This window comes from Trachypithecus francoisi, unplaced genomic scaffold (assembly GCF_009764315.1).
Source record: "Trachypithecus francoisi isolate TF-2019V2 unplaced genomic scaffold, Tfra_2.0 Lachesis_group4, whole genome shotgun sequence".
NCBI lineage: Eukaryota > Metazoa > Chordata > Mammalia > Primates > Cercopithecidae > Trachypithecus > Trachypithecus francoisi.
The window spans coordinates 55,531,852-55,550,977 of NW_022681469.1; the positions used below are offsets into that span (position 1 = coordinate 55,531,852).

A 19,126-nucleotide genomic window follows, 5' to 3' on the forward strand; every position below is an offset into this window, starting at 1 on the left:
AGGCCCACAGGACCCCCTTATCCCCTTCCACCCCTTCCCTATTCGCCCATCTCCACGTTGTCTTCTTGGCCTTTGAGTGGAAAATGCCGCAGCCCGAAATGCTCACCAAGCAGTAGACTCCGCAAAGCCCCGGAGGGCACAAGACCAGCGAGAAGACGATGGTTCCGGCCGTGAGACTAGAGCGGCGGCGACGCTCGGCGTACGCGCTGTCGTCACTCCGCAGCGGGACAGCACCGGCTCCTCCCACAACGCTGCGGGTCCGGTTTCCGGCGGGAGAGCGGGCCGCCAGACCCGGGAAAGGCTCCCGGTTGTGCTAGGGATCTGTGGGTTGGCTGCACTGGCCACTGCGGGGTGACCGCCAGAATGCCCCACTTGGAAAACGTGGTGCTTTGTCGCGAGTCTCAAGTGTCCACCTTGCAGTCCTTGTTTGGAGAGGTATTGTAGTTAAACTGTCTTCCAGATCCTGGAGGCAGACGTTTCGGTAGTCTTGCGACCTGTTCCTATATATTTTTTTTTTCGTGTTTGGATTGAGGACCAAAAGGCCGTTTTTCCGTTAAATAGGGGTGTTGTGGTTCTGTACTGCACCTTCACCCACAATCTCTTCCGATTATTGAAGAGGAGACTGTCTAAGAAGGACCGGCCTGCACTACAGAACGTTGCCTAAGACGTGTTTGACACACGCCACACTTTTGAGAAGTTTGCCCACATTAGCTCCTAGAAGTTGCTTATCTTACCCCAGCCCAATGACATTTATGTAACAGATGTGTTTGCAGAGTGTTGTTTATTCAAATATAAGTTCACACGTTTCTGCGGTAGTTGGAGTGAGTCAAGTGTAGAGAGGTGGTTGCTTCCAAGGCCACTAAGGGGCAAAGCAGTTCTTCAGGTTTAAAAATTCACCGGCTTTTCCAGAATTGTAACAGTCCCGAAGAGGTCTACTGTAAACTTTTCTCCTTAACTGATAGTTCACAGGATGCCCTAGAGAGGAGTTTGTCTTCTCTGGATGAACAGTTACATAGGGAGACCTTTCAATAGACAGAGGGTAGCATTCACCAATTCAAAATTTAACCTATGTTTGACTATTTTCTGGTGGTCTTTGATGTACTTTTTGATTCAGACTCATTAATCAGAATTGGAATTAATCAAACTTGGATCTTACCTGTGAAGAAAGTGAATGAGAATATAGGGTCATACTATATCCCCATCTTCTGGTTTGCTTTTCTAACTACAGTCATGCGTTGCTGTCACTTAATGAGGGGAATACGTCCTGAGAAATGCATCGTTAGGCAATTTAATCCCTGTGAATATCATAAAGTGTATTTACACAAACCTAGATGGTGTAGCCTGCTATACACCTAGGCTGTATGGTGTATTCCTCCTAGGCTATAAACCTCTACAGCGGTGCAACTCTACTGAATACCGTAGGCAGTTGTAACACAGTGATAAGTCTGCATCTAAACGTATCTAAACATAGAAAAGGTACACCAAAAATAGGGTATTATAATCTTATGAGACCACTGTTGTATATGTGGTCCATCTTTGAACACGTGACAGTACTTTCATCCAACTAGAAATACTGCATGGTAGTTTGAGGTGGCCTGTGAAGCATTAGTGGAAAAGTACTCCCCTTGTCTAAACGGGTGCATTATTTAGGGAAGTTAGAGGTCAACAACTGCATCTTCAATTAATTTTCTATTTATAATGCTTTCAATGATAGTTATATTATTACTGGAGCATTTTCTTGATTATATTCTCTGCATTTCATCTCTGGAACGCAGATCACTCCAACCAGAAATGCTCCTGCTGAAAAAGAACATTGGCAAATAGGGATGAGTAGTATTGACTTAGTGGTGGATCACAGAAGGGTTTTTGACCTTTGCTCTTAATGAAAATTATGTTTAACAATATTATCAGTTTTCTGCAAGGTGCTGTGCATGTGGGAAATACAAAGAACTAATAGGAAAGAAATATAAAAAATTGGTTCGTGTTTCTAAGAAGACTCATTTATTTGTTCAATAAATATTTACTGAGCACCTTTTCTGTGGCAGGCACTAGCTTATTGCAGTTTACGTTAGCGAGATTTATAAAGGTGAAAGGTTAAATAACAGTGGAACAGTTCAATATAATTCTAGGTCACAATAGGAAAGATGTTATAAGGTATTATTAGGCAACAACATGTAATGGATAGCAGAGATACTCAGCAACATGCATTTAATTCTTGAGACAGAATTTTTTGCTTTTGTTTTTTGAGACAGAGTTTGGCTCTTTCCCAGGCTGGAGTGCAGTGGCATGATCTTGGCTCACTGCAGCCTCTGCCTCCCAGGCTCAAGCAATCCTCCCACCTCAGCCTCCGAGTAGCTGGAACCACAGGTGTGTGCCACCAAGCCTGGCTATTTTTGTATTTTTCATAGAGATGGGGTTTCACTGTTTCACAGGCGAACTCCTAAACTCAAGTGATCTGCCTGCCTTGCCCTCCCAAAGTGTTGGGATCACAGGCGTGAGCCACCGCACCCTGCTGAGACAGAATTTTTGAGCCAGTTAATTTGTATGATTGTTACATATAAACTTTAGAAAAGAGTTCATGTATTACATTACCTATTCATTTCCAGTAAATTTTTAGTTTATTTTTAGCAGTTGAGCTGCTTTTGCCATAGCTGTATGCCATTTAGAGTCTTTTTCCTGTGTAAATCTGACTTCCTGATTTGTCTTATAAAAGGAAATGTTTAACTTAGTGACTAGAATGTAATAAATGTTTGTGACTGTTGCTGTAATCGATGATAATTGAGACTCAACTTCCTCATGGAAATTGCATAATCCCATTTTCTTGTAATTATTTTTTTTTTAAAAAAAGTATTATTGAAAAATAGGCCGGGCGCAGTGGCTCACACCTGTAATCCCAGCACTTTGGGAGGCCGAGGCAGGTGGATCACAAGGTCAGGAGTTCAAGACCAGCCTGACCAAAATGGTGAAACCCCGTCATAACTAAAAATACAAAAATTAGCTGGGCCCAGTGGCACGCGCCTGTAATCCCAGCTACTCGGGAGGCTGAGGCAGGAGAATCACTTGAACCCAGGAGGCAGAGACTGAAGTGAGCCGAGATCGCACCATTGCACTCCAGCCTGGATGACAGAGTGAGACTCCATCTCAAAAAAAAAGAAAATAGTGTTGTTAAAAAAAAATCCAGTTTTCCTGTAATTATTTTAAAAATGTAATCCAGTTTTCCTATAATTATTTTAAAAATGTGATCCAATTTTCCTATAATTATTTTTAAAATATAGACTGTAATTTCCTCCAAAGTAGATAATGTCTTTTACTGATATTTGTACTTTTCAGTACTGCTTGGTTTTCAGCATTTAGTAGGTATCTAATGAAAGTGTTCATTTAAGTAATGAAGTATAAGTATTTGTAGTATTAACTAGACCAGAGAGACCATTGACGATGTTTACTTTTATCTAGCTGCTAACTTAATGTACTGCAGAAAGATCTTGTATGTATTTTAAAATAAATGCTATGCAGATTTTATTAGTGTTTTATGTGATCTGATGTATGCATTTATGCCAGCATTAGTGAGTGTGCATAGTTCAGAAGTAGTCTGTAAGTTTTCCTAAGAATGAGGACCCTTGAAATCCCTTTTAATCTTTTGATTATATGTACTTAATTTCATAGCATTAAAATGTACAGTGAAGTTGTGGCATCCCAGGAGATAAGAATCTTCAAGAAGGAGTAATATAAAAATGGAGTATGGACAAAATTATCCTTGAAAAATCTCTTAAATGTCCTATAAAGTTGAAAATACAAGTTTGTATATGTAAACCTGTACAATAATAAAAAATATAAATATATAGTACATAATAAAGTATGCCAAATATGTTACAGAAATTTTAATTTCATAACAAAGTGCTTAGAGTTGAATTCAGGTAAGTTCAAAGTGTGTTGATGCATCCACAATATGATCACTGTTAGGAATTTGGATTGAATATTTTACTTTTCCACATACAACTTTCTCACAAGTTGATAAGTGTTTATTTTCTATTTTGTGTGTGCAGCCTCATATTTGTCTTTGTTTTTTCTCCCCTTAGAGACATCATTTTAGCTTTCCATCCATTTTTATTTATGGACAAACTGCCAGTGGAAAGACCTATGTAACACAAACGTTGTTGAAAACTTTAGAGGTAAGAATAAAAATATTAAGTATTTCTTTGCCATTCTGTAATGTATAATATTGGTACTGAAGATTGTGAATCTCCACAAATACAAAATTGAACATACCACCTTTACATTGCTCTTTTTCCCATATTATCTTTCTCCATGAGTGATCTACTGTAATTGACACAGTTGTCCAAACTTGCACTTTCTTAACTGTTTCCTCATCTTCCCTCATTTAGTAAATCACATCAATAAACTTGATCTGTTGCTTCACATTCTTAAAATAATTTCTCCATCTACCTTTAATCCTAGCCATTGCTGCTAGGATTTACATTTACCATTGTTTTTTTCCACGTATTTCTGTAAGCCTCTTATTTGCAGTCTTCAACCAGCAGCCAGGCCTTGCAAATCTTAAGATCTTCAGGACAGTGTTCAATTAATTTGCCCAATGTATAAGACCTTTCATGAGCTGAATTTATCTTTCATAACACAGTGGTTAAGTGGGCTGTAGAGTCTGGCAGACTCATGTTCCTTTTTGGATTCACCAGTTAGTGCTTTCTCCATCTGCAAAGTTGGCTCATAGTGACAACATCTGGGATTAAGAGAATTAAATGTTAGTACATGGAAAGTGCTTTCTGCAGTACATAGTGCGTAGTAAGCACTCAATAAAGGTTAGCTGCTATTACTGATGAGTATTGCCATACTCCCTTTCATATCCTAAACCAGAGATGGGCAGTCTTTTTCTTAAGGGGCAGATAAGTAATATTTTGTACTTGTGGACCATGTAGTTTCTGTCTCACCTACTTGACTCTGCTGTATTGTGAAAGCACCTATGGGCATTCTCTGTGTGAATGGGCATGACTGTGTTTCAGAGCAACAGTATGTACAAAAACAGGTGGCTAGCCCACAGGCTTTGGCTTGCTAACCCTGTCCTCTAGCTCTAAGGATGTGTGTTTAGGATGGCATACTGAACTGTGTATAGTTCCTGCTCTCTTACTTTCAAGCCATGGCACATGCTGCTCCCCTACTTGAAATGGGTTTCCTGTACTTGCTCTTCCTGTTACTTGGCAGATGCTTATTTATTTTGCCAGGTTTTCTTCTACTTATATTCTACAAGGTCTTTCCTGATCCTCTAGGCTGTATCAGATGCTCCCCTGTTTTGCAGCCTTAGCACCCTGTGCTTAATTCTGTCATAATATTTAGCCCTCTCAGCTATGATTTTTTTTTGTTTCCCTGGCTTTAGATTATGAGTTTCTTGAAATTATCCCCAGCACCAAGCACACTACTTGGCACATACTAACTTGTGGATTTCAGCTTATTAACTTGTGGATTTCAGCTTTTTATCCCAAAGATCAGCTGTGCATTTTAAAAACACATATGCCTGGGCTGTATACTAGACTTCAGAATATGAGCGTACAAGGTCTTGGTCCAGGCATTTGCATTTCAGAACCCGTTGAATGAAGTGCCCCCAAAATATGTGTTGAATAAAAGCAATAAAACCCAATAAGGAAGTTTTATATTTAAGGGCTGCATTCCATTTTTTTTTTTTATCACATTGTAGTTTCTGCTGCTACTGAATCAGTGTAATATATGATTATTGTTACTACTTCTGATACAGGGACTCAGACAGGCACTTAGAATATGCTACCTTTAAAGGTCATGGATAGCACAAATGCCATAAGCGAGACACTATTCATAACAGAGATGTTGTGGACTCTTGTTCGTAAAGAAGTGAGAGTAAAGTGAGTTAGCAAATGCTGGTGAAACTGTCCCCAAGTAAGTTTAATGTGGCTTTAGTGACACTGTTATTCAGAGAAAGAAAAGCCTCCTTATTGGATAAAGTTTATAAAATCACTAAAAATAGTTACAAATTCCATTATTTGTGCCAAATGCCACAAGTTATCTTCCTCAGAATGAATCTGCTTTTGTGATCTTATTTTGAGGATAGACTGTATTTGTGAGCAAGTCTCGTTTGTGTCCTTATTATTTCTGGAGTTACCTCATTTTGATATTTTGATAGTTTTTTTAAATGAAGGGCTAATTGTTTTTTTTTTTTTGAAATGGAGTCTTGCTCTGTTGCCCAGGTTGGAGTACAGTGGTGTGATCACAGCTCATTGCAGCCGTGAATTCCTGGGCTCAAGTGATACTCCCACCTCAGCCTCCCAAGTAGCTGGGACTTACAGACGTACTCCAGCAGGCCTGTCTAATTTTTTTTATTTTTTAAAGACGGAGTCTCACTGTGTTTTCCAGGCTGATCTTGAACTCCTGGGGTCAAGTGATCCTCCCACCCCTCCTAAAGCACTGAGATTACAGGCAGGAGCAATATGCCTAGTAAAGAGCTAGTGCTTACAATCCTCATAGGAGGATTGCTATGGTTTCTAACTCTTAAAATTCTTTTTTTTTTTTTGACTTAAGTTTATTCAAGGATATTATATTAAAGTTATAAGTGTGAAATTCCTATTAAGAATTTTAACATTCAAATATACTTAGATTTCTTTTTTTTTTAAACGAAGACAGAGTCTCGCTATATTGCCCAGGCTAGTCTTGAACTCTTGACCTCAAAGCCTTGGGATTACAGACATGAGCCACCATTCCTGGCTGATTTCTTTATAAGAATTCTTTATAGGAAAATACAAGTTTGCTTTGAATTTCCATAAGAAAGAAATGGCAAGCTGAAAGAAATAATTGAAGAGAGTTTAATGAAGGGACAGTTTTATAAAGGTTGAGGACATTTTATGGGAATCACTAAGGGATGATGGTACACCAGGACCTGTACCACCTCCAGGCCTGAAGGGACCATAGAAAGGAGCTGTTACTGGAACCCTACAAGAGGTGTAACCTTAGAAAAGGGGCTGTCCAACTTGATCTTTGGTAGAAGAGTATACACTGCCAAGCTGGGGCCACTGAGGGGTCATGGTGGGAGTCAAGGAAATCAATATCCAAACTTCTCTCCCACCATTCTCCCTTAGTCTCCTGCTGGTTCTTTCCATTGGCGTCTCTATCCACAGCCAGAAAGTAAGAGAGTCTGGGTGATGTAATTCTGTAGCTGTCAGGCTCTTAGGGCATGGGGTGGGTTTGGTGGGATGTAGATTTAGAAAGGCAAATGGAGAATATCAGCAGAGCCATTATTGTGTCTGTGTGTTTTCTTCTTTACTTATACGGTTTTGGTTTTCGTTTTCAGCTCCCACATGTCTTTGTGAATTGCGTTGAATGCTTTACCTTGAGGCTGCTTTTGGAACAAATTTTAAACAAATTGAATCATCTTAGTTCTTCAGAGGATGGATGTCCTACTGAAATAACCTGTGAAACTTTTAATGATTTTGTTCGCTTGTTCAAACAAGTAACCGCAGCTGAAAATCTCAAGGATCAGACTGTATATATTGTAAGTAATTTCATTTGATTAGATCATCTCTTATGTTGAAAACCAATAATTTATTAGATCCATTTTCATGTATTTGTTTTGAGTTTCATTATGTACAGTGCTCTGTGCCAGATGCTTTTGTATACAGAAATGTGTTAAACATATTCCTTATCCAAGGGAAGCTTCATTTAATAGAAAAGGTATGACACATACATGTGACTACATGTAGAATGTGATAAGTGATTGTCACCAGATGCAAAGTATTGACTGTGTGTATCCAATACAGCTTCATGAGGTATTAGATTTGAGACAGACCTAAATGAATCAGAGTATTCTAGGAAGAAATTGAAGTAGATGAATTTCAGATAGAATTATGTAAGTAAACGCATGCAGCTGAAAATGGAGACCAGAGAATACCAAATAGTCTAGTTTTAGTGGGTTATAAAGTATGAAGGGAGAAAAAGAAGACTGGAAGATAGGTTGGGGCAGATCATGGAAGGTCTAGAAAACTATACTAAAGCACTTTATTTAATTTCTTAGGGAGTGGATAGGAGGTAGTGAAGACTTTAGAGCAACAAATATGCCTGATAACTCTGAAGACATGTTAAAATTATCATCTTTGGAATTGGATAAGAACTAACCAAGACTGGATAGTTTATAAAGGAAAGAGGTTAATTGGCTTACAGTTCAGCATGGCTGGGGAGGCCTCAGGAAACTTATAATCAACAGAAAGCAAAGGGGAAGCAAGGCATCTGCTTCACAAAGTGGGAGGAAGGAGAAGCTCCTTATAAAATCGTCAGATCTCATGATAACTCACTATCACAAGAACAGTATGGGGGAACCACCCCCATGATTCATTTACCTCCACCTGGTCTCTCCCTTGACACATGGGGATTATGGAGATTACAATTTAAGATGAGATTTGGATGGGAACACAAAGCCTGACCACACCATTCCACCCTTGGCCCCTCCCAAATCTCATGTCGGTTTCACTTTTCAAAGCCAATTGTGCTGGGTAATTTATAAAGAAAAGACATTTATTTCTCACAGTTCTGGAGGTTAGGAAGTCAAAGGTTGAGGTCCCCACATCTGGCAAGGTCCTTCTTGCTGCCTCCTCTCATGATGAAAGGTAGAAGTCCAAGAGAGGACGAGGGTGAGAGCAAGAGGTGGCAGAAGTCCCTTTTATAACAAAGCCATTCTTTCAATAACCCATTCCCTTGATAACAATATTAATTCATTGATGAGGACAGAGCCCTCGTGACTTAATCGTCTTTTATGCAGCTCCACTTCCCAATACTGCCGCACTGGGGATTAAGTTCCAACACATGAACTTTGGGGGACATAATCAAATCATGTCATTTTGTAAAGGCTTTGTAAATGCATTTCTTCTTCTTTTTTTTTTTAAAGGTTCTAGATAAAGCAGAGTATCTAAGAGATATGGAAGCAAATCTTTTGCCTGGATTTCTTAGATTACAAGAATTGGTAAGTAATGTGAGAGAGTGCTTTTTCCCCACAACTTAATCAATGGATTGTGTTGTAAAATTTTTTCATTTTGCTATTTGATAGGTGAGAATTAGTATTTTAATATAATTGTAGTTTGCATTTCTCTTATCGGTAAAGCTCAGTATTTTTTTCATAGTAAAATCAGTTGGTGATTTCATAGCATTTATTCTTCAATTATTTTAGCTTTTCCTCTCTAATTATGAAGTTACTGCTTTCTATTAAAAGTTTTTAGGCCGGGTGCGGTGGCTCAAGCCTGTAATCCCAGCACTTTGGGAGGCCGAGACGGGCGGATCACGAGGTCAGGAGATCGAGACCATCCTGGCTAACACGGTGAAACCCCGTCTCTACTAAAAAATACAAAAAACTAGCTGGGCGAGGTGGCGGGCGCCTGTAGTCCCAGCTACTCGGGAGGCTGAGGCAGGAGAATGGCGTAAACCCGGGAGGCGGAGCTTGCAGTGAGCTGAGATCCGGCCACTGCACTCCAGCCTGGGCGACAGAGCGAGACTCCATCTCAAAAAAAAAAAAAAGTTTTTAGATGTTGCTAGAATAAATGGCAGAGGGCCAGACTTTAAAATCTCAAAGATTTTAAAATTTTCTTTGCATTTCAAAATAAGGATAATTTAAAATAAGAATAGCATGGCTATTCTGGCTCATCTGGATTTCTATCTTATAACCTCAGTGTCAGAGTTTACTTTTGTATGTCAGTTTACTCTTGTGTTGGCTTCACAAAGTACAGTAAGTCCTCACTTAACATCTCAGTAGATTCTTGGAAAGTGCAACTTTAAGTGAAACAGCCTACAGCAGGTTCTTCCTTACCTTCAGCATCATTTCATTATAACATTGTTGAGGAAAAAAATTGGTTTCATTATATGTTGCACTTAAAGTCAGTTTCCCAGAACCTATCAACAACATTAAGCAAAGGGTTACTAATTAATACTACTGTGATTGTCATGGCCCAATAAGAAAAGAACAGGGGTGGACTTACTAGGCATTTGCATCAGGTGAAAGCCAAATAATATCACAGATAAAACAGGGTTTTGTAATAGTTTGAATAAGGAAAATTGATGAGAGAAGTAGCTGTGGTTGTTTCCAGGTAGAACCATATTCACTATACTCACAAAGGGAATAAAGATTTAGTTTGAGTGAAACAATACTGTTCAATATATTCAGTTAATATTAATTTAAATTTTATTGGTTTTATGGTTTGTATTTATAAATTTATTTTGGTTTTATAATTTTATAAGTGCTTTGAGCATAAGCAGTTTATACCTACCTAATTTTATGTTTGTATGTGTTAAAGTATTAAGTAATATTATAATAAAGTAAATACCTGGGGAGGAGTACTTAAAGCATATCTGCCTTTCAAAGTTAAATACATTATTCAAATTTGAGAATCTGCTAGAAGTTTAGAGAGGCCACTGAAATCATTGTGTTCCCAAGGCCGACTCCTGAAGTTTACTTTTAGTAATAGTTGAGGGAGGGGAGGTATAGAGAGGACAGGATAATAAGCGTAGCTATTGGTGGCCTATTCTGGAAGTTAACCTCACACAGTCTTGCTTTTCTTGATTTCATTAGCTCTTGACATTTTATTACTGAAATTCAAAACCTGTCTTCTTTGAGTAGATGTCTCCTATTTCCTTTCCTTTTATTTGTTTGTTTCATTTGTATTTGCGGGTTTTTGCATATGCATCCACTATTTCCTATTGCTTTGCTCTAGAACTCACCATCTGGTATCCAGAGTGCATTATTGTCTTCTTGCCTTTTCAGTATAGATCACCCTATTTTTTCCTCCTTATGCCTAGTAATGGTAGCCATACATCCCTTCACAACAATTAGGACTTTTGACAATTTTTTAGTTTCAATTACAGAAATTGTTTGAAGAAAATTAAAAGATTTAGAGTAATCTCAGCTGAACTGGGAAAGAGAATTGTTTTGACATTTCTGGAACCATGCTTGATTTTTAAAAATGTATTTCATTTAAGAGAAATCTGGCAAAAGCATTTCTCTTTTTTTTATATTAAGTATTTAAGTAAAAGGAAGTTTAAAATATGATGAATATCATATATACTGAAAGTACTTATCAGATGAATAGATAAGAACATTACCAATTTAAAATCTTTCAGCTCGATAAATATCCTCTTCTTTTTAGCCTCTCAATGTATTTAAACTGATTTTATAAAATGCTTTTAGGTAATCATATTTTTATAGCAAAAACAATTCAGTAATTTGTTAGCAGGATTGTGATTAGGGCATGTTATTTTACCGCTATAGAAATAAATTCAGAGATTCTTAAAAAAATCAGACCCAATGTGATGGCTAATGCGTGTAATTTCAGCACTTTGAGAGGCTGAGGCAGGAAGATCACTTGAGTCCAGGAGTTCAAGACCAGCCTGGGTAACTTACAGAGACCCTGTCTTTACAAAAGATACAGAATTTAGTCAGGTATGGTGGCACATGTCCCAGCTACTTGAGAGATATTGGAGGATCACTTATGCCTGGGAGGTTTAGGCCACAGTGAGCTGTGATTATGCCACTGCACTCCAGCTTGGGTGTGTGACAGTTTGCAAATGGATGAGCTCCTTGATTAGGTTTTCTAAATAAGGTTTATTAATGTGCAAATAATTTGTTATAGGTTAGAACTTTGGGGGATTTATTTGAAAGAAAAATCCAAATGGAAATACTGCTCTGATTAAGATTTTTAAATGCAAAGTTACTTTTATTTCTTTCTTTTACAGGCTGACAGAAATGTGACTGTTCTCTTTCTCAGTGAAATTGTTTGGGAAAAATTTCGTCCAAATACTGGATGCTTTGAGCCATTTGTCTTGTATTTCCCTGATTACAGCATAGGTAAACCTTAAAACATTGTTTTGGCAAATGTTATGCAGGAGAATAGTTTTTGTTGTTTGAAAGATTAAACTAGCATATTCAAATGGGAATACTTTGATATTCAAAGTATTTTGATATTCAAAGTATTTGAATATCAAATGGGAATATCAAAGTATTAAACTTAAGGTTTGCTGCCAATCTCAAATAAGATGTTTGTATTTCTGCACTTATAAAATTTACTTTGGAACTGTGAGAGATTATTGTATAATTACTAATTTTTTTTGGATGAGCAACTCTTGTATTTGTGCTAATGTATCTTCATTTTTTTAGTCAGTACATTAAGATTTAAATCTTAATAGTGTGTGATTATGACATCTGTACGAATAATCAGACTAGACTTGTAAAGCATATTAAGAGTGTGTTGAAATCTTCATTTACTGTATACTTGGGTTAGGTACCATGTTGCGCTTACATCTTTTGATTTTATAAATCTCATTTTCTTTACTGTAACTCATACGGTGCCAATTACTAGCCCTTGTGTTTCTTATTTTCTTGGGGACTGCATTTAATCTGAAATTTCATAGATCCTGATGCTTTTGGTCTTTGGAAGAACACAGTAGTTTTTTGTGTTGCTGAATAGCTTTGTGGATTAATACTGGGCTGTCATACAGAGATGATACTTGGGATTCAGAGATTATAACTGTGAAGTATAAGATGATTAGCAGTCTATAAAAAAATAGCATTCCATGACCTTGGCCTCATTAACACTATCCCTCTGAACTAATCAGCTGTAAACATACATTAAGATTAACACATTTTTGTCTGTTTTCACCAGAACAGCAGTCAAATAACACCTTCTGTCTTAGCTAATTAGCTGAATTTTTTTTTTAAACAGCAACCCAAAATAGATGGAGTCCTTATTGTCATTGATTTCTCATCCATAAAAATCCCAAAATAAAGGGTAGGAGGAAAAGTGATAAAGGATTTTATTTAAAAAAAAAAAAACATTCTGTACCTATGTCAGCACTGTTCTTCATAGTTCAGTTTTTTTATGACCCATTTTAAGTGCTGAAAAACTATTTAGAATTTGAGAAAATTATTTAAAAAGTTGATTTTATACATTTCAGTGAAGTTGAATTAATAATGTAAGTCATTATAGAATTAAATTTTAAAAATTCTATAATTTAAATTTATAGATTTAAAAATTTAAAAAGATACAAAGCAGCATAGAGAGTTTGAGGACAAAAGTAAATAAAATGGTCTTAGTAATTTTAGTGAGTATAGGATAATAGACTTTTGCAAAGTATATAATAATGGAGCCAAGTTAAATTCTGATTGTTAAATTTTAGGGCCTTTTTCCTATTCAGTTTTTTTTTTTTTAAAGCAGAAACACTGTAGTCAGACAAAAAGCCATTCAGAAGGGGAACGTTGATAGATAAGTTGAAATTATGGTTAAGTGTGGAACCAGGGCAAAGAGATTATCTAAGTGGTTAGTGTTATCCTGTCATAATAACTTGAAACATATCATTTTCAGGAATATGGTGTCTGATTTTAAGGACAGCTGTCCTCTTAGCAGTTACGGCTAGGAGCCCAGTTTGGAAGTCTTGTTTTCTGGTCTTTACCTCATGCAGACTACTCATCTTTTGGTGATGGATATTTTTTCTTTAGAGAGATTATAATGTACTTGATTAGGTTTTTGGTTTAGTTATTGTGTCAGTTTGGACAGATTAAGTTATGTTCTAATAACAATCTGAAATTTCAGTGATTACAGTTTCCTACTTAAGAACATTTGTACTGCTGTTGTCTTACATTTTACTTCTATATTTATTATAAACCGTATAATACTATATTATAAACCTCAACTATTATTATAAACCTCAGATGTTAAATATTATTATTTTGGCTTTAAAAAAATAACAGGACAAGAAAGAAAATAACTTTTATTGTTTATCCTGCTGGGGATTTGTTGAATTCTTAAGTCTGTGAGTGTATAGTTTCATCAGCTTTGGAAACATTTCAGACAGTATTTCTTCAAATATTTTGTCTGCCCCATCACCTTTACTTCTCTATCTTTTTTGTGTGGGATTGCATTATAGGTATGTTAGAGCACTTTATATTGTCCTACTGAAAGTCTGTTTATTTAAATTTTAAATCTTTGTGTGTGTGTGTGTTTTATTTGGGTTTTTTTGTTTGTTTGTATGTCTTTCAGTTCACTGGCTTATTTATTTATTTATTTTTACAAGTGTCTAGTGGGTAGCCAGTCTCATCCTGTAGAATTTTCATTACTCATCTCATTATGGTTTTGTTTTCTTTTATATCCTTGAGCATATGAGCATATTTATAACAGTTGTTTTAATTTTCTTGTTTACTAATTCAATTACCTCTTTTGTTTTGGGTTTGTTCCCTCTGACTAATTTTTCTCCATCTTGGGTATCCGTTATGCTTCTTCATGTGTCTAGTAGTTTTTTATTGAATTATAGATATTGTGTTTTTTATTGTGTTTTGGACTTTTTTCTCATTAGCATATTTAATTACTTACAGATACAGTTGACTCTTTTAAGGCTGTTTTTAAACTTTTTTTTGGAGAGATAATCCAGAGTAGCCATTATACCAGGGCTAATTTTAGCTCTACTTCTAAGACATAGTTTTTCTGGAATCTCTACTGAATGCCCTGTGTGTTTAGCATGGTCTCTGCCTTCTGACTAGTGGCAACATGAAAAATTCACAGCCCTGTGTGAATTCTGGGAATTGACATATAGCTCTCCAATGATTGTTTTTTCCCTAAAAATTGTTCTTGCATGGCTTTATAGGGTTTTACCCTGTGCATACACAGATTGGTATTAAGCTAAGACTTGAGGGGAACCCCTGTACAGATTTCTGGAGCTCTTTTTTAGCACAGCTTCCTCCCCTCAGATACGCTGCCCTGCAAATTATAGCTATCTCAGCTCCCTCGGCTCTGGTCTCTGTCTCGTCAACTCAGTAGGATAAATGAACTACTTTTGGAACTCTCCTTGCACCACAGTCTTAAAATTACCTCTTGTTAGAAAGCTTGGCTGATGGTAGGACTCACCTTATTTGTTTACCTTTTCTCAGGTATTACGGTCCGTTACTGCCATTTGTTTGATATTTGAAAATAGTTGTTTTCTATAGTGTGTCCAGTTTTTAATTGATTATTAGAGGAGGGTATTTCTGGATGCTCCTACTCCCTCACAACTGGAAGCAGAAGTCTCTCTGCAAGTTAGGAATGGCTTTTCTTTGCACATTAGCATATACTTGGATAGTGAAATTTTAAGACCCAAGGAGACCAACCAGTGGGTTTCTCCTACCCTTTATTTACTACCCGATGATACGCTGTTTTCGGCTTTCTGATATAGATGGGATTTTTTTTTTTTTCCCATGAATTTGAATAGTCCTAGACTGTTAGAGCTGGCATGACTTGCTTATTATAGAATTATACTTGGAGAGTTTTGTCTGTAGTCTATAAACAAGTTGCTAGGTTACTTTTACAGCAACACAGTGAGGATTCCGATTCTTATAAGACTTTCATCAGGGCTGAAATGGGCCAGTGATAACGTCTAATCAACTTTCTTATGGGATACAGAGGGCTACCTGTAAGGAATACCCAGATAGAGATGTTCAGGGGGTACTTAGAAGTGCAATCTGAGCTGGAGACTCAAGTGTTTTCCAAATTTTCTTACCCATTCATTTATAGAAGTTTTTTCTTATTGTTGTTTTTTTTTTTTTTTTTTTTTTGCTTGTTCATCTCTGTGATTATTTATCTCTTCCCTCCATCTCTCTTTTCTTACATCCATCCAGTTATTTGGTAGGTTTTGTAGGTAGATATCTTTGTTTCTAAGTTTTTTGGTACCTTTTAGAAATTTTCAATATATTAGCTATTTCCCCATGCCTAGTTAAAAAATCTTAGTGACGTTGTATTTAAAGTTTGCTGTTAGAATGTAAAAGTACATAGACTCCAAAGGGAAGTTTTGGCTTTTATTTTTATTTTTCAGCAGTTTTGAAATAAAAAAGCAAATTCAGTAACAGTGTCTCATCTAGTATCCATTCAGGATAATATTCTAAGTATAAAACTAGACTTTGAAGTTTTTTTTTTGTCAACTTCTGTGTTTAAATATTCCTTAATAGAGCTATTTCTAAACTTATGTTTATAAATTTTCAGATAGTTTATATATTTTTTTTATCTTGTACCTGTGTCTAATTGATTCGCAGTCACAAAAGTGATTAAAATCAATGGTAAATGACCTTACTAAAAATACTAACTTACTGGGAACCTTAAACAAAAGGAAATTGACATGATTAGACTATCCTGGAAGAGTTTTTACCTGTAATTTTTGCAAAAAACTTGAGCCCTCTGAACTAGGTTTAAAGTTCTAGTCATATGCAAAGAGCTCTTAACTAAGAAGTCTAAGGAGACCATTGCACCAAGAAGTCAAAGGATCTTACGATAAGGAATGAATGTCTAATTGATTCCTGTATTATGACTGGGAAATTTTGAATAATATATGGTTGTTTCCCTTTAAATTTTACTGTGTTTCTAAAATATGATTATTTCCAGCAGGGTAAAGTATAAGGTTAGGACTCTCAACATATTTTATAAAGAGCCTGAGATATAACAGAAGTAGAGTAAAGATATCAAAGTTGTAGGGAGAAAACATGTTTTATAAAAGGGGGAATAACAAAGTAAGGACTAGGATCAGGTGATGATTATTGTAAAAAATTAATTATTTTCATTTGACAAAACATGAGCATTTTCTAGTTTGTTGGCAGTTTATGTACTATCCCCTTTTTTTTCCTAGTTGATTTACTTAATAGGAAGAAAAACTAGAATCTACAGTATTTTTTCCCTTATTACTGATTTTGCTGGTCATAAGGTTCTTGAGATTTTCTTTAGCTGTCATTGTTTTCTATTTGTCTTAATATTTAATAATTTTTTTTACCGTCAGTTTCAAAATTTCGATTACATTTTCAGAATTATTTTTACTCAAAACACTTATGACACCAAATGTGTGGGGTATTTTTGTTCACCCAACAGCAAATTCTTCAGTTCTCTAGATATCAAGTGGGTGTCCTAAAATTCAATTCACTTCTGACACTAACTACCAGAAGTTAGTGCAGACCTCACAAGTTAAGGACTTAGTCCTACAAGAATATTAGCACTTCAGACACCAGTCTAAGTCCCAGGTTTCTATCTGTACTCCTGAAAACTGGTTATAAATTGGGGTTTCACGTGACCCCCTCCTCAGGTTTGATAATTTGCTAGAATGGCTCACTGAACTCAAGAAAACAACTTTACTTATTCCGTTTATTATAAAGGGTACAAATGAACAGCCAGATGAACAGGTACACAGGACAAGGACCAGTGGGGTCCCAAGCCTAGGAGCTTCTGTCCATGTGGGGCTGGGGTGTGCTACCCTCTCAGCATGTGGATATATTTACTATCCTGGAAACTCTCAGAACCTCATCATTTAGGATTTTTTATGGAGGTGCCATTATATAGTCATGATTTGATTAAATCGTTGGTCATTGGTCGTGGATTCGATCTTTAGCCCTTCTCCTTTTCCCAAGGACAGGAGGTGGGGCCTTGATATGGTTTGGCTTTGTGTCCCCACCCAGATCTCATCTTGAATTATAATCCCATAATCCCCACATGTCATGGAGGGACCTGGTGGAAGGTAATTGAATCATGGGGGCGGTTCCTCCATGCTGTTCTTAAGACACTGAGTTCTCATGAGAGCTGTTGGTTGTATAAGTGTCTGGCATTTCCCCTGCTGGCACTCATTCTCTCTCCTGCTGCACTGCTAAGAGTGCCTTCCACCATGATTATAAGTTTCCTGAGGCCTCCCCAGCCATGCAGAACTGTGAGTCAATTAAACCTCTTTTCTTTATAAATGACCCAGTCATGGATATTTCTTCATAGCAGTGTATGTGAGAATACAGGCCTCTAATCACTTGGTTGGTTCCTCTGACAACCAGTCCCCATCCTGAAGCTATCTAGGGGCCCACTGTATTAGTCCATTCTCACACTGCTATAAACATACCTGAGACTGGGTAATTTATAAATTTATAAAGAAAAGAGGTTTAATAGACTCACAGTCTGTGGGCTGTACAGGCTTCTGCTTCTGGGGAGGCCTCAGGAAACTTGCAGTCATGTTGGAAGGTGAAAGGGAAGCTAACACATCTTCATAAGATCAGCAGGAGAGAGAGCGTGAAGGGGGAATTGCTGCACACTTTTGAGACAACCAGATCTCATGAGAACTCTATCACAAGAACAGCGAGGGGGAAGTCTGCTCCATGAGTCAGTCACCTCCTACCAGGCCCCTCCTCCAACACTGAAAATTTCAAATGAGATATGGGTGGGGACACAGAGCCAAACCATATCACCCATCAAGAAACACCTCATTAGTATAAATTGAGGTATGTTTTAAAAGGGCTTATTAGGAGTAACAAAAGATACTCCTCTTATCCTTCTCATTCAGGAAATTATGAGGGCTTTTAGAAGCTCTGTGCCAGGAACCGGGGTGAGGATCAAATACATATTTTTTATATCACAAATCACACTTTTCTATTCTAATATTGTAATAGTTTTATTATTCCTTAATTATGGCTGGGTTTGGTTTTTTTTTTAAATACCTTTGTTATAAAATGCTTGAAGATATGATTAGGGTACTGTGTTAATTATTACAAGTTATTTTGTGTCCTGTGAACAGGGAACCTTCAAAAGATCCTGTCCCATGATCATCCTCCAGAGTATTCAGCTGATTTCTATGCTGCCTACATTAACATTCTTCTTGGAGTTTTCTACACTGTTTGTCGAGATTTGAAAGAGCTCAGACATCTGGTAAATGAATGTTTTGCTTGTATGTATATGTGTGTGTGTGTGTGTGTGTATATAAATATATGTGTATATATATCTTTTAATATTTTCCATGTAGAAATGGTGTGAGATAGGTTAGAAACTGAAATTTTATTCTGGGAATTTGTGTATGGCCTCTTGAGGCTAACATACCATAAGAAGGTAGATGTTTGTGGGTTAGTACAAACTTTGCTTGTTCTGATCAGAAAAATGTCATTCTCAGATCTTCTCACTCTTCCTTGTTTTTTCTCTAATTGCAGAAAATGCAGAACTCCATTAAAATCAAAATGAGGAATAACAGAAAAGAGATGTAAAAATTTGAGTAGTGTTACAACTCTGTTAATATTTTGTAACAGATTTTGTTCAAGTTTTATGTATGCAATGATTGAGGTCTAGAATCTAGATGGATTTGAGTATGGTCG

At 36.8% G+C, this 19,126-nt stretch overlaps 1 protein-coding gene across 2 annotated transcripts in view; it reads left to right on the forward strand.

Moving 5' to 3' along the window:
- Nucleotides 1-227: 227 nt before the first annotated feature.
- Nucleotides 228-19,126, forward strand: part of ORC5 (origin recognition complex subunit 5) — an 80,776-nt gene continuing 61,877 nt past the window's right edge. Inside the window, exons 1-6 of one of the 2 annotated variants that reach the window (XM_033192824.1) lie at nt 228-435; nt 4,077-4,169; nt 7,325-7,525; nt 8,912-8,986; nt 11,743-11,854; nt 18,559-18,689. In XM_033192824.1, coding sequence (XP_033048715.1) covers nt 364-435; nt 4,077-4,169; nt 7,325-7,525; nt 8,912-8,986; nt 11,743-11,854; nt 18,559-18,689 — 684 coding nt within the window. In that variant the 5' untranslated portion in view covers nt 228-363. Of the gene's footprint in view, nt 436-3,108; nt 3,129-4,076; nt 4,170-7,324; nt 7,526-8,911; nt 8,987-11,742; nt 11,855-18,558; nt 18,690-19,126 lie in introns of those variants that run through there. The other variant, XM_033192825.1, reaches the window with a different exon arrangement.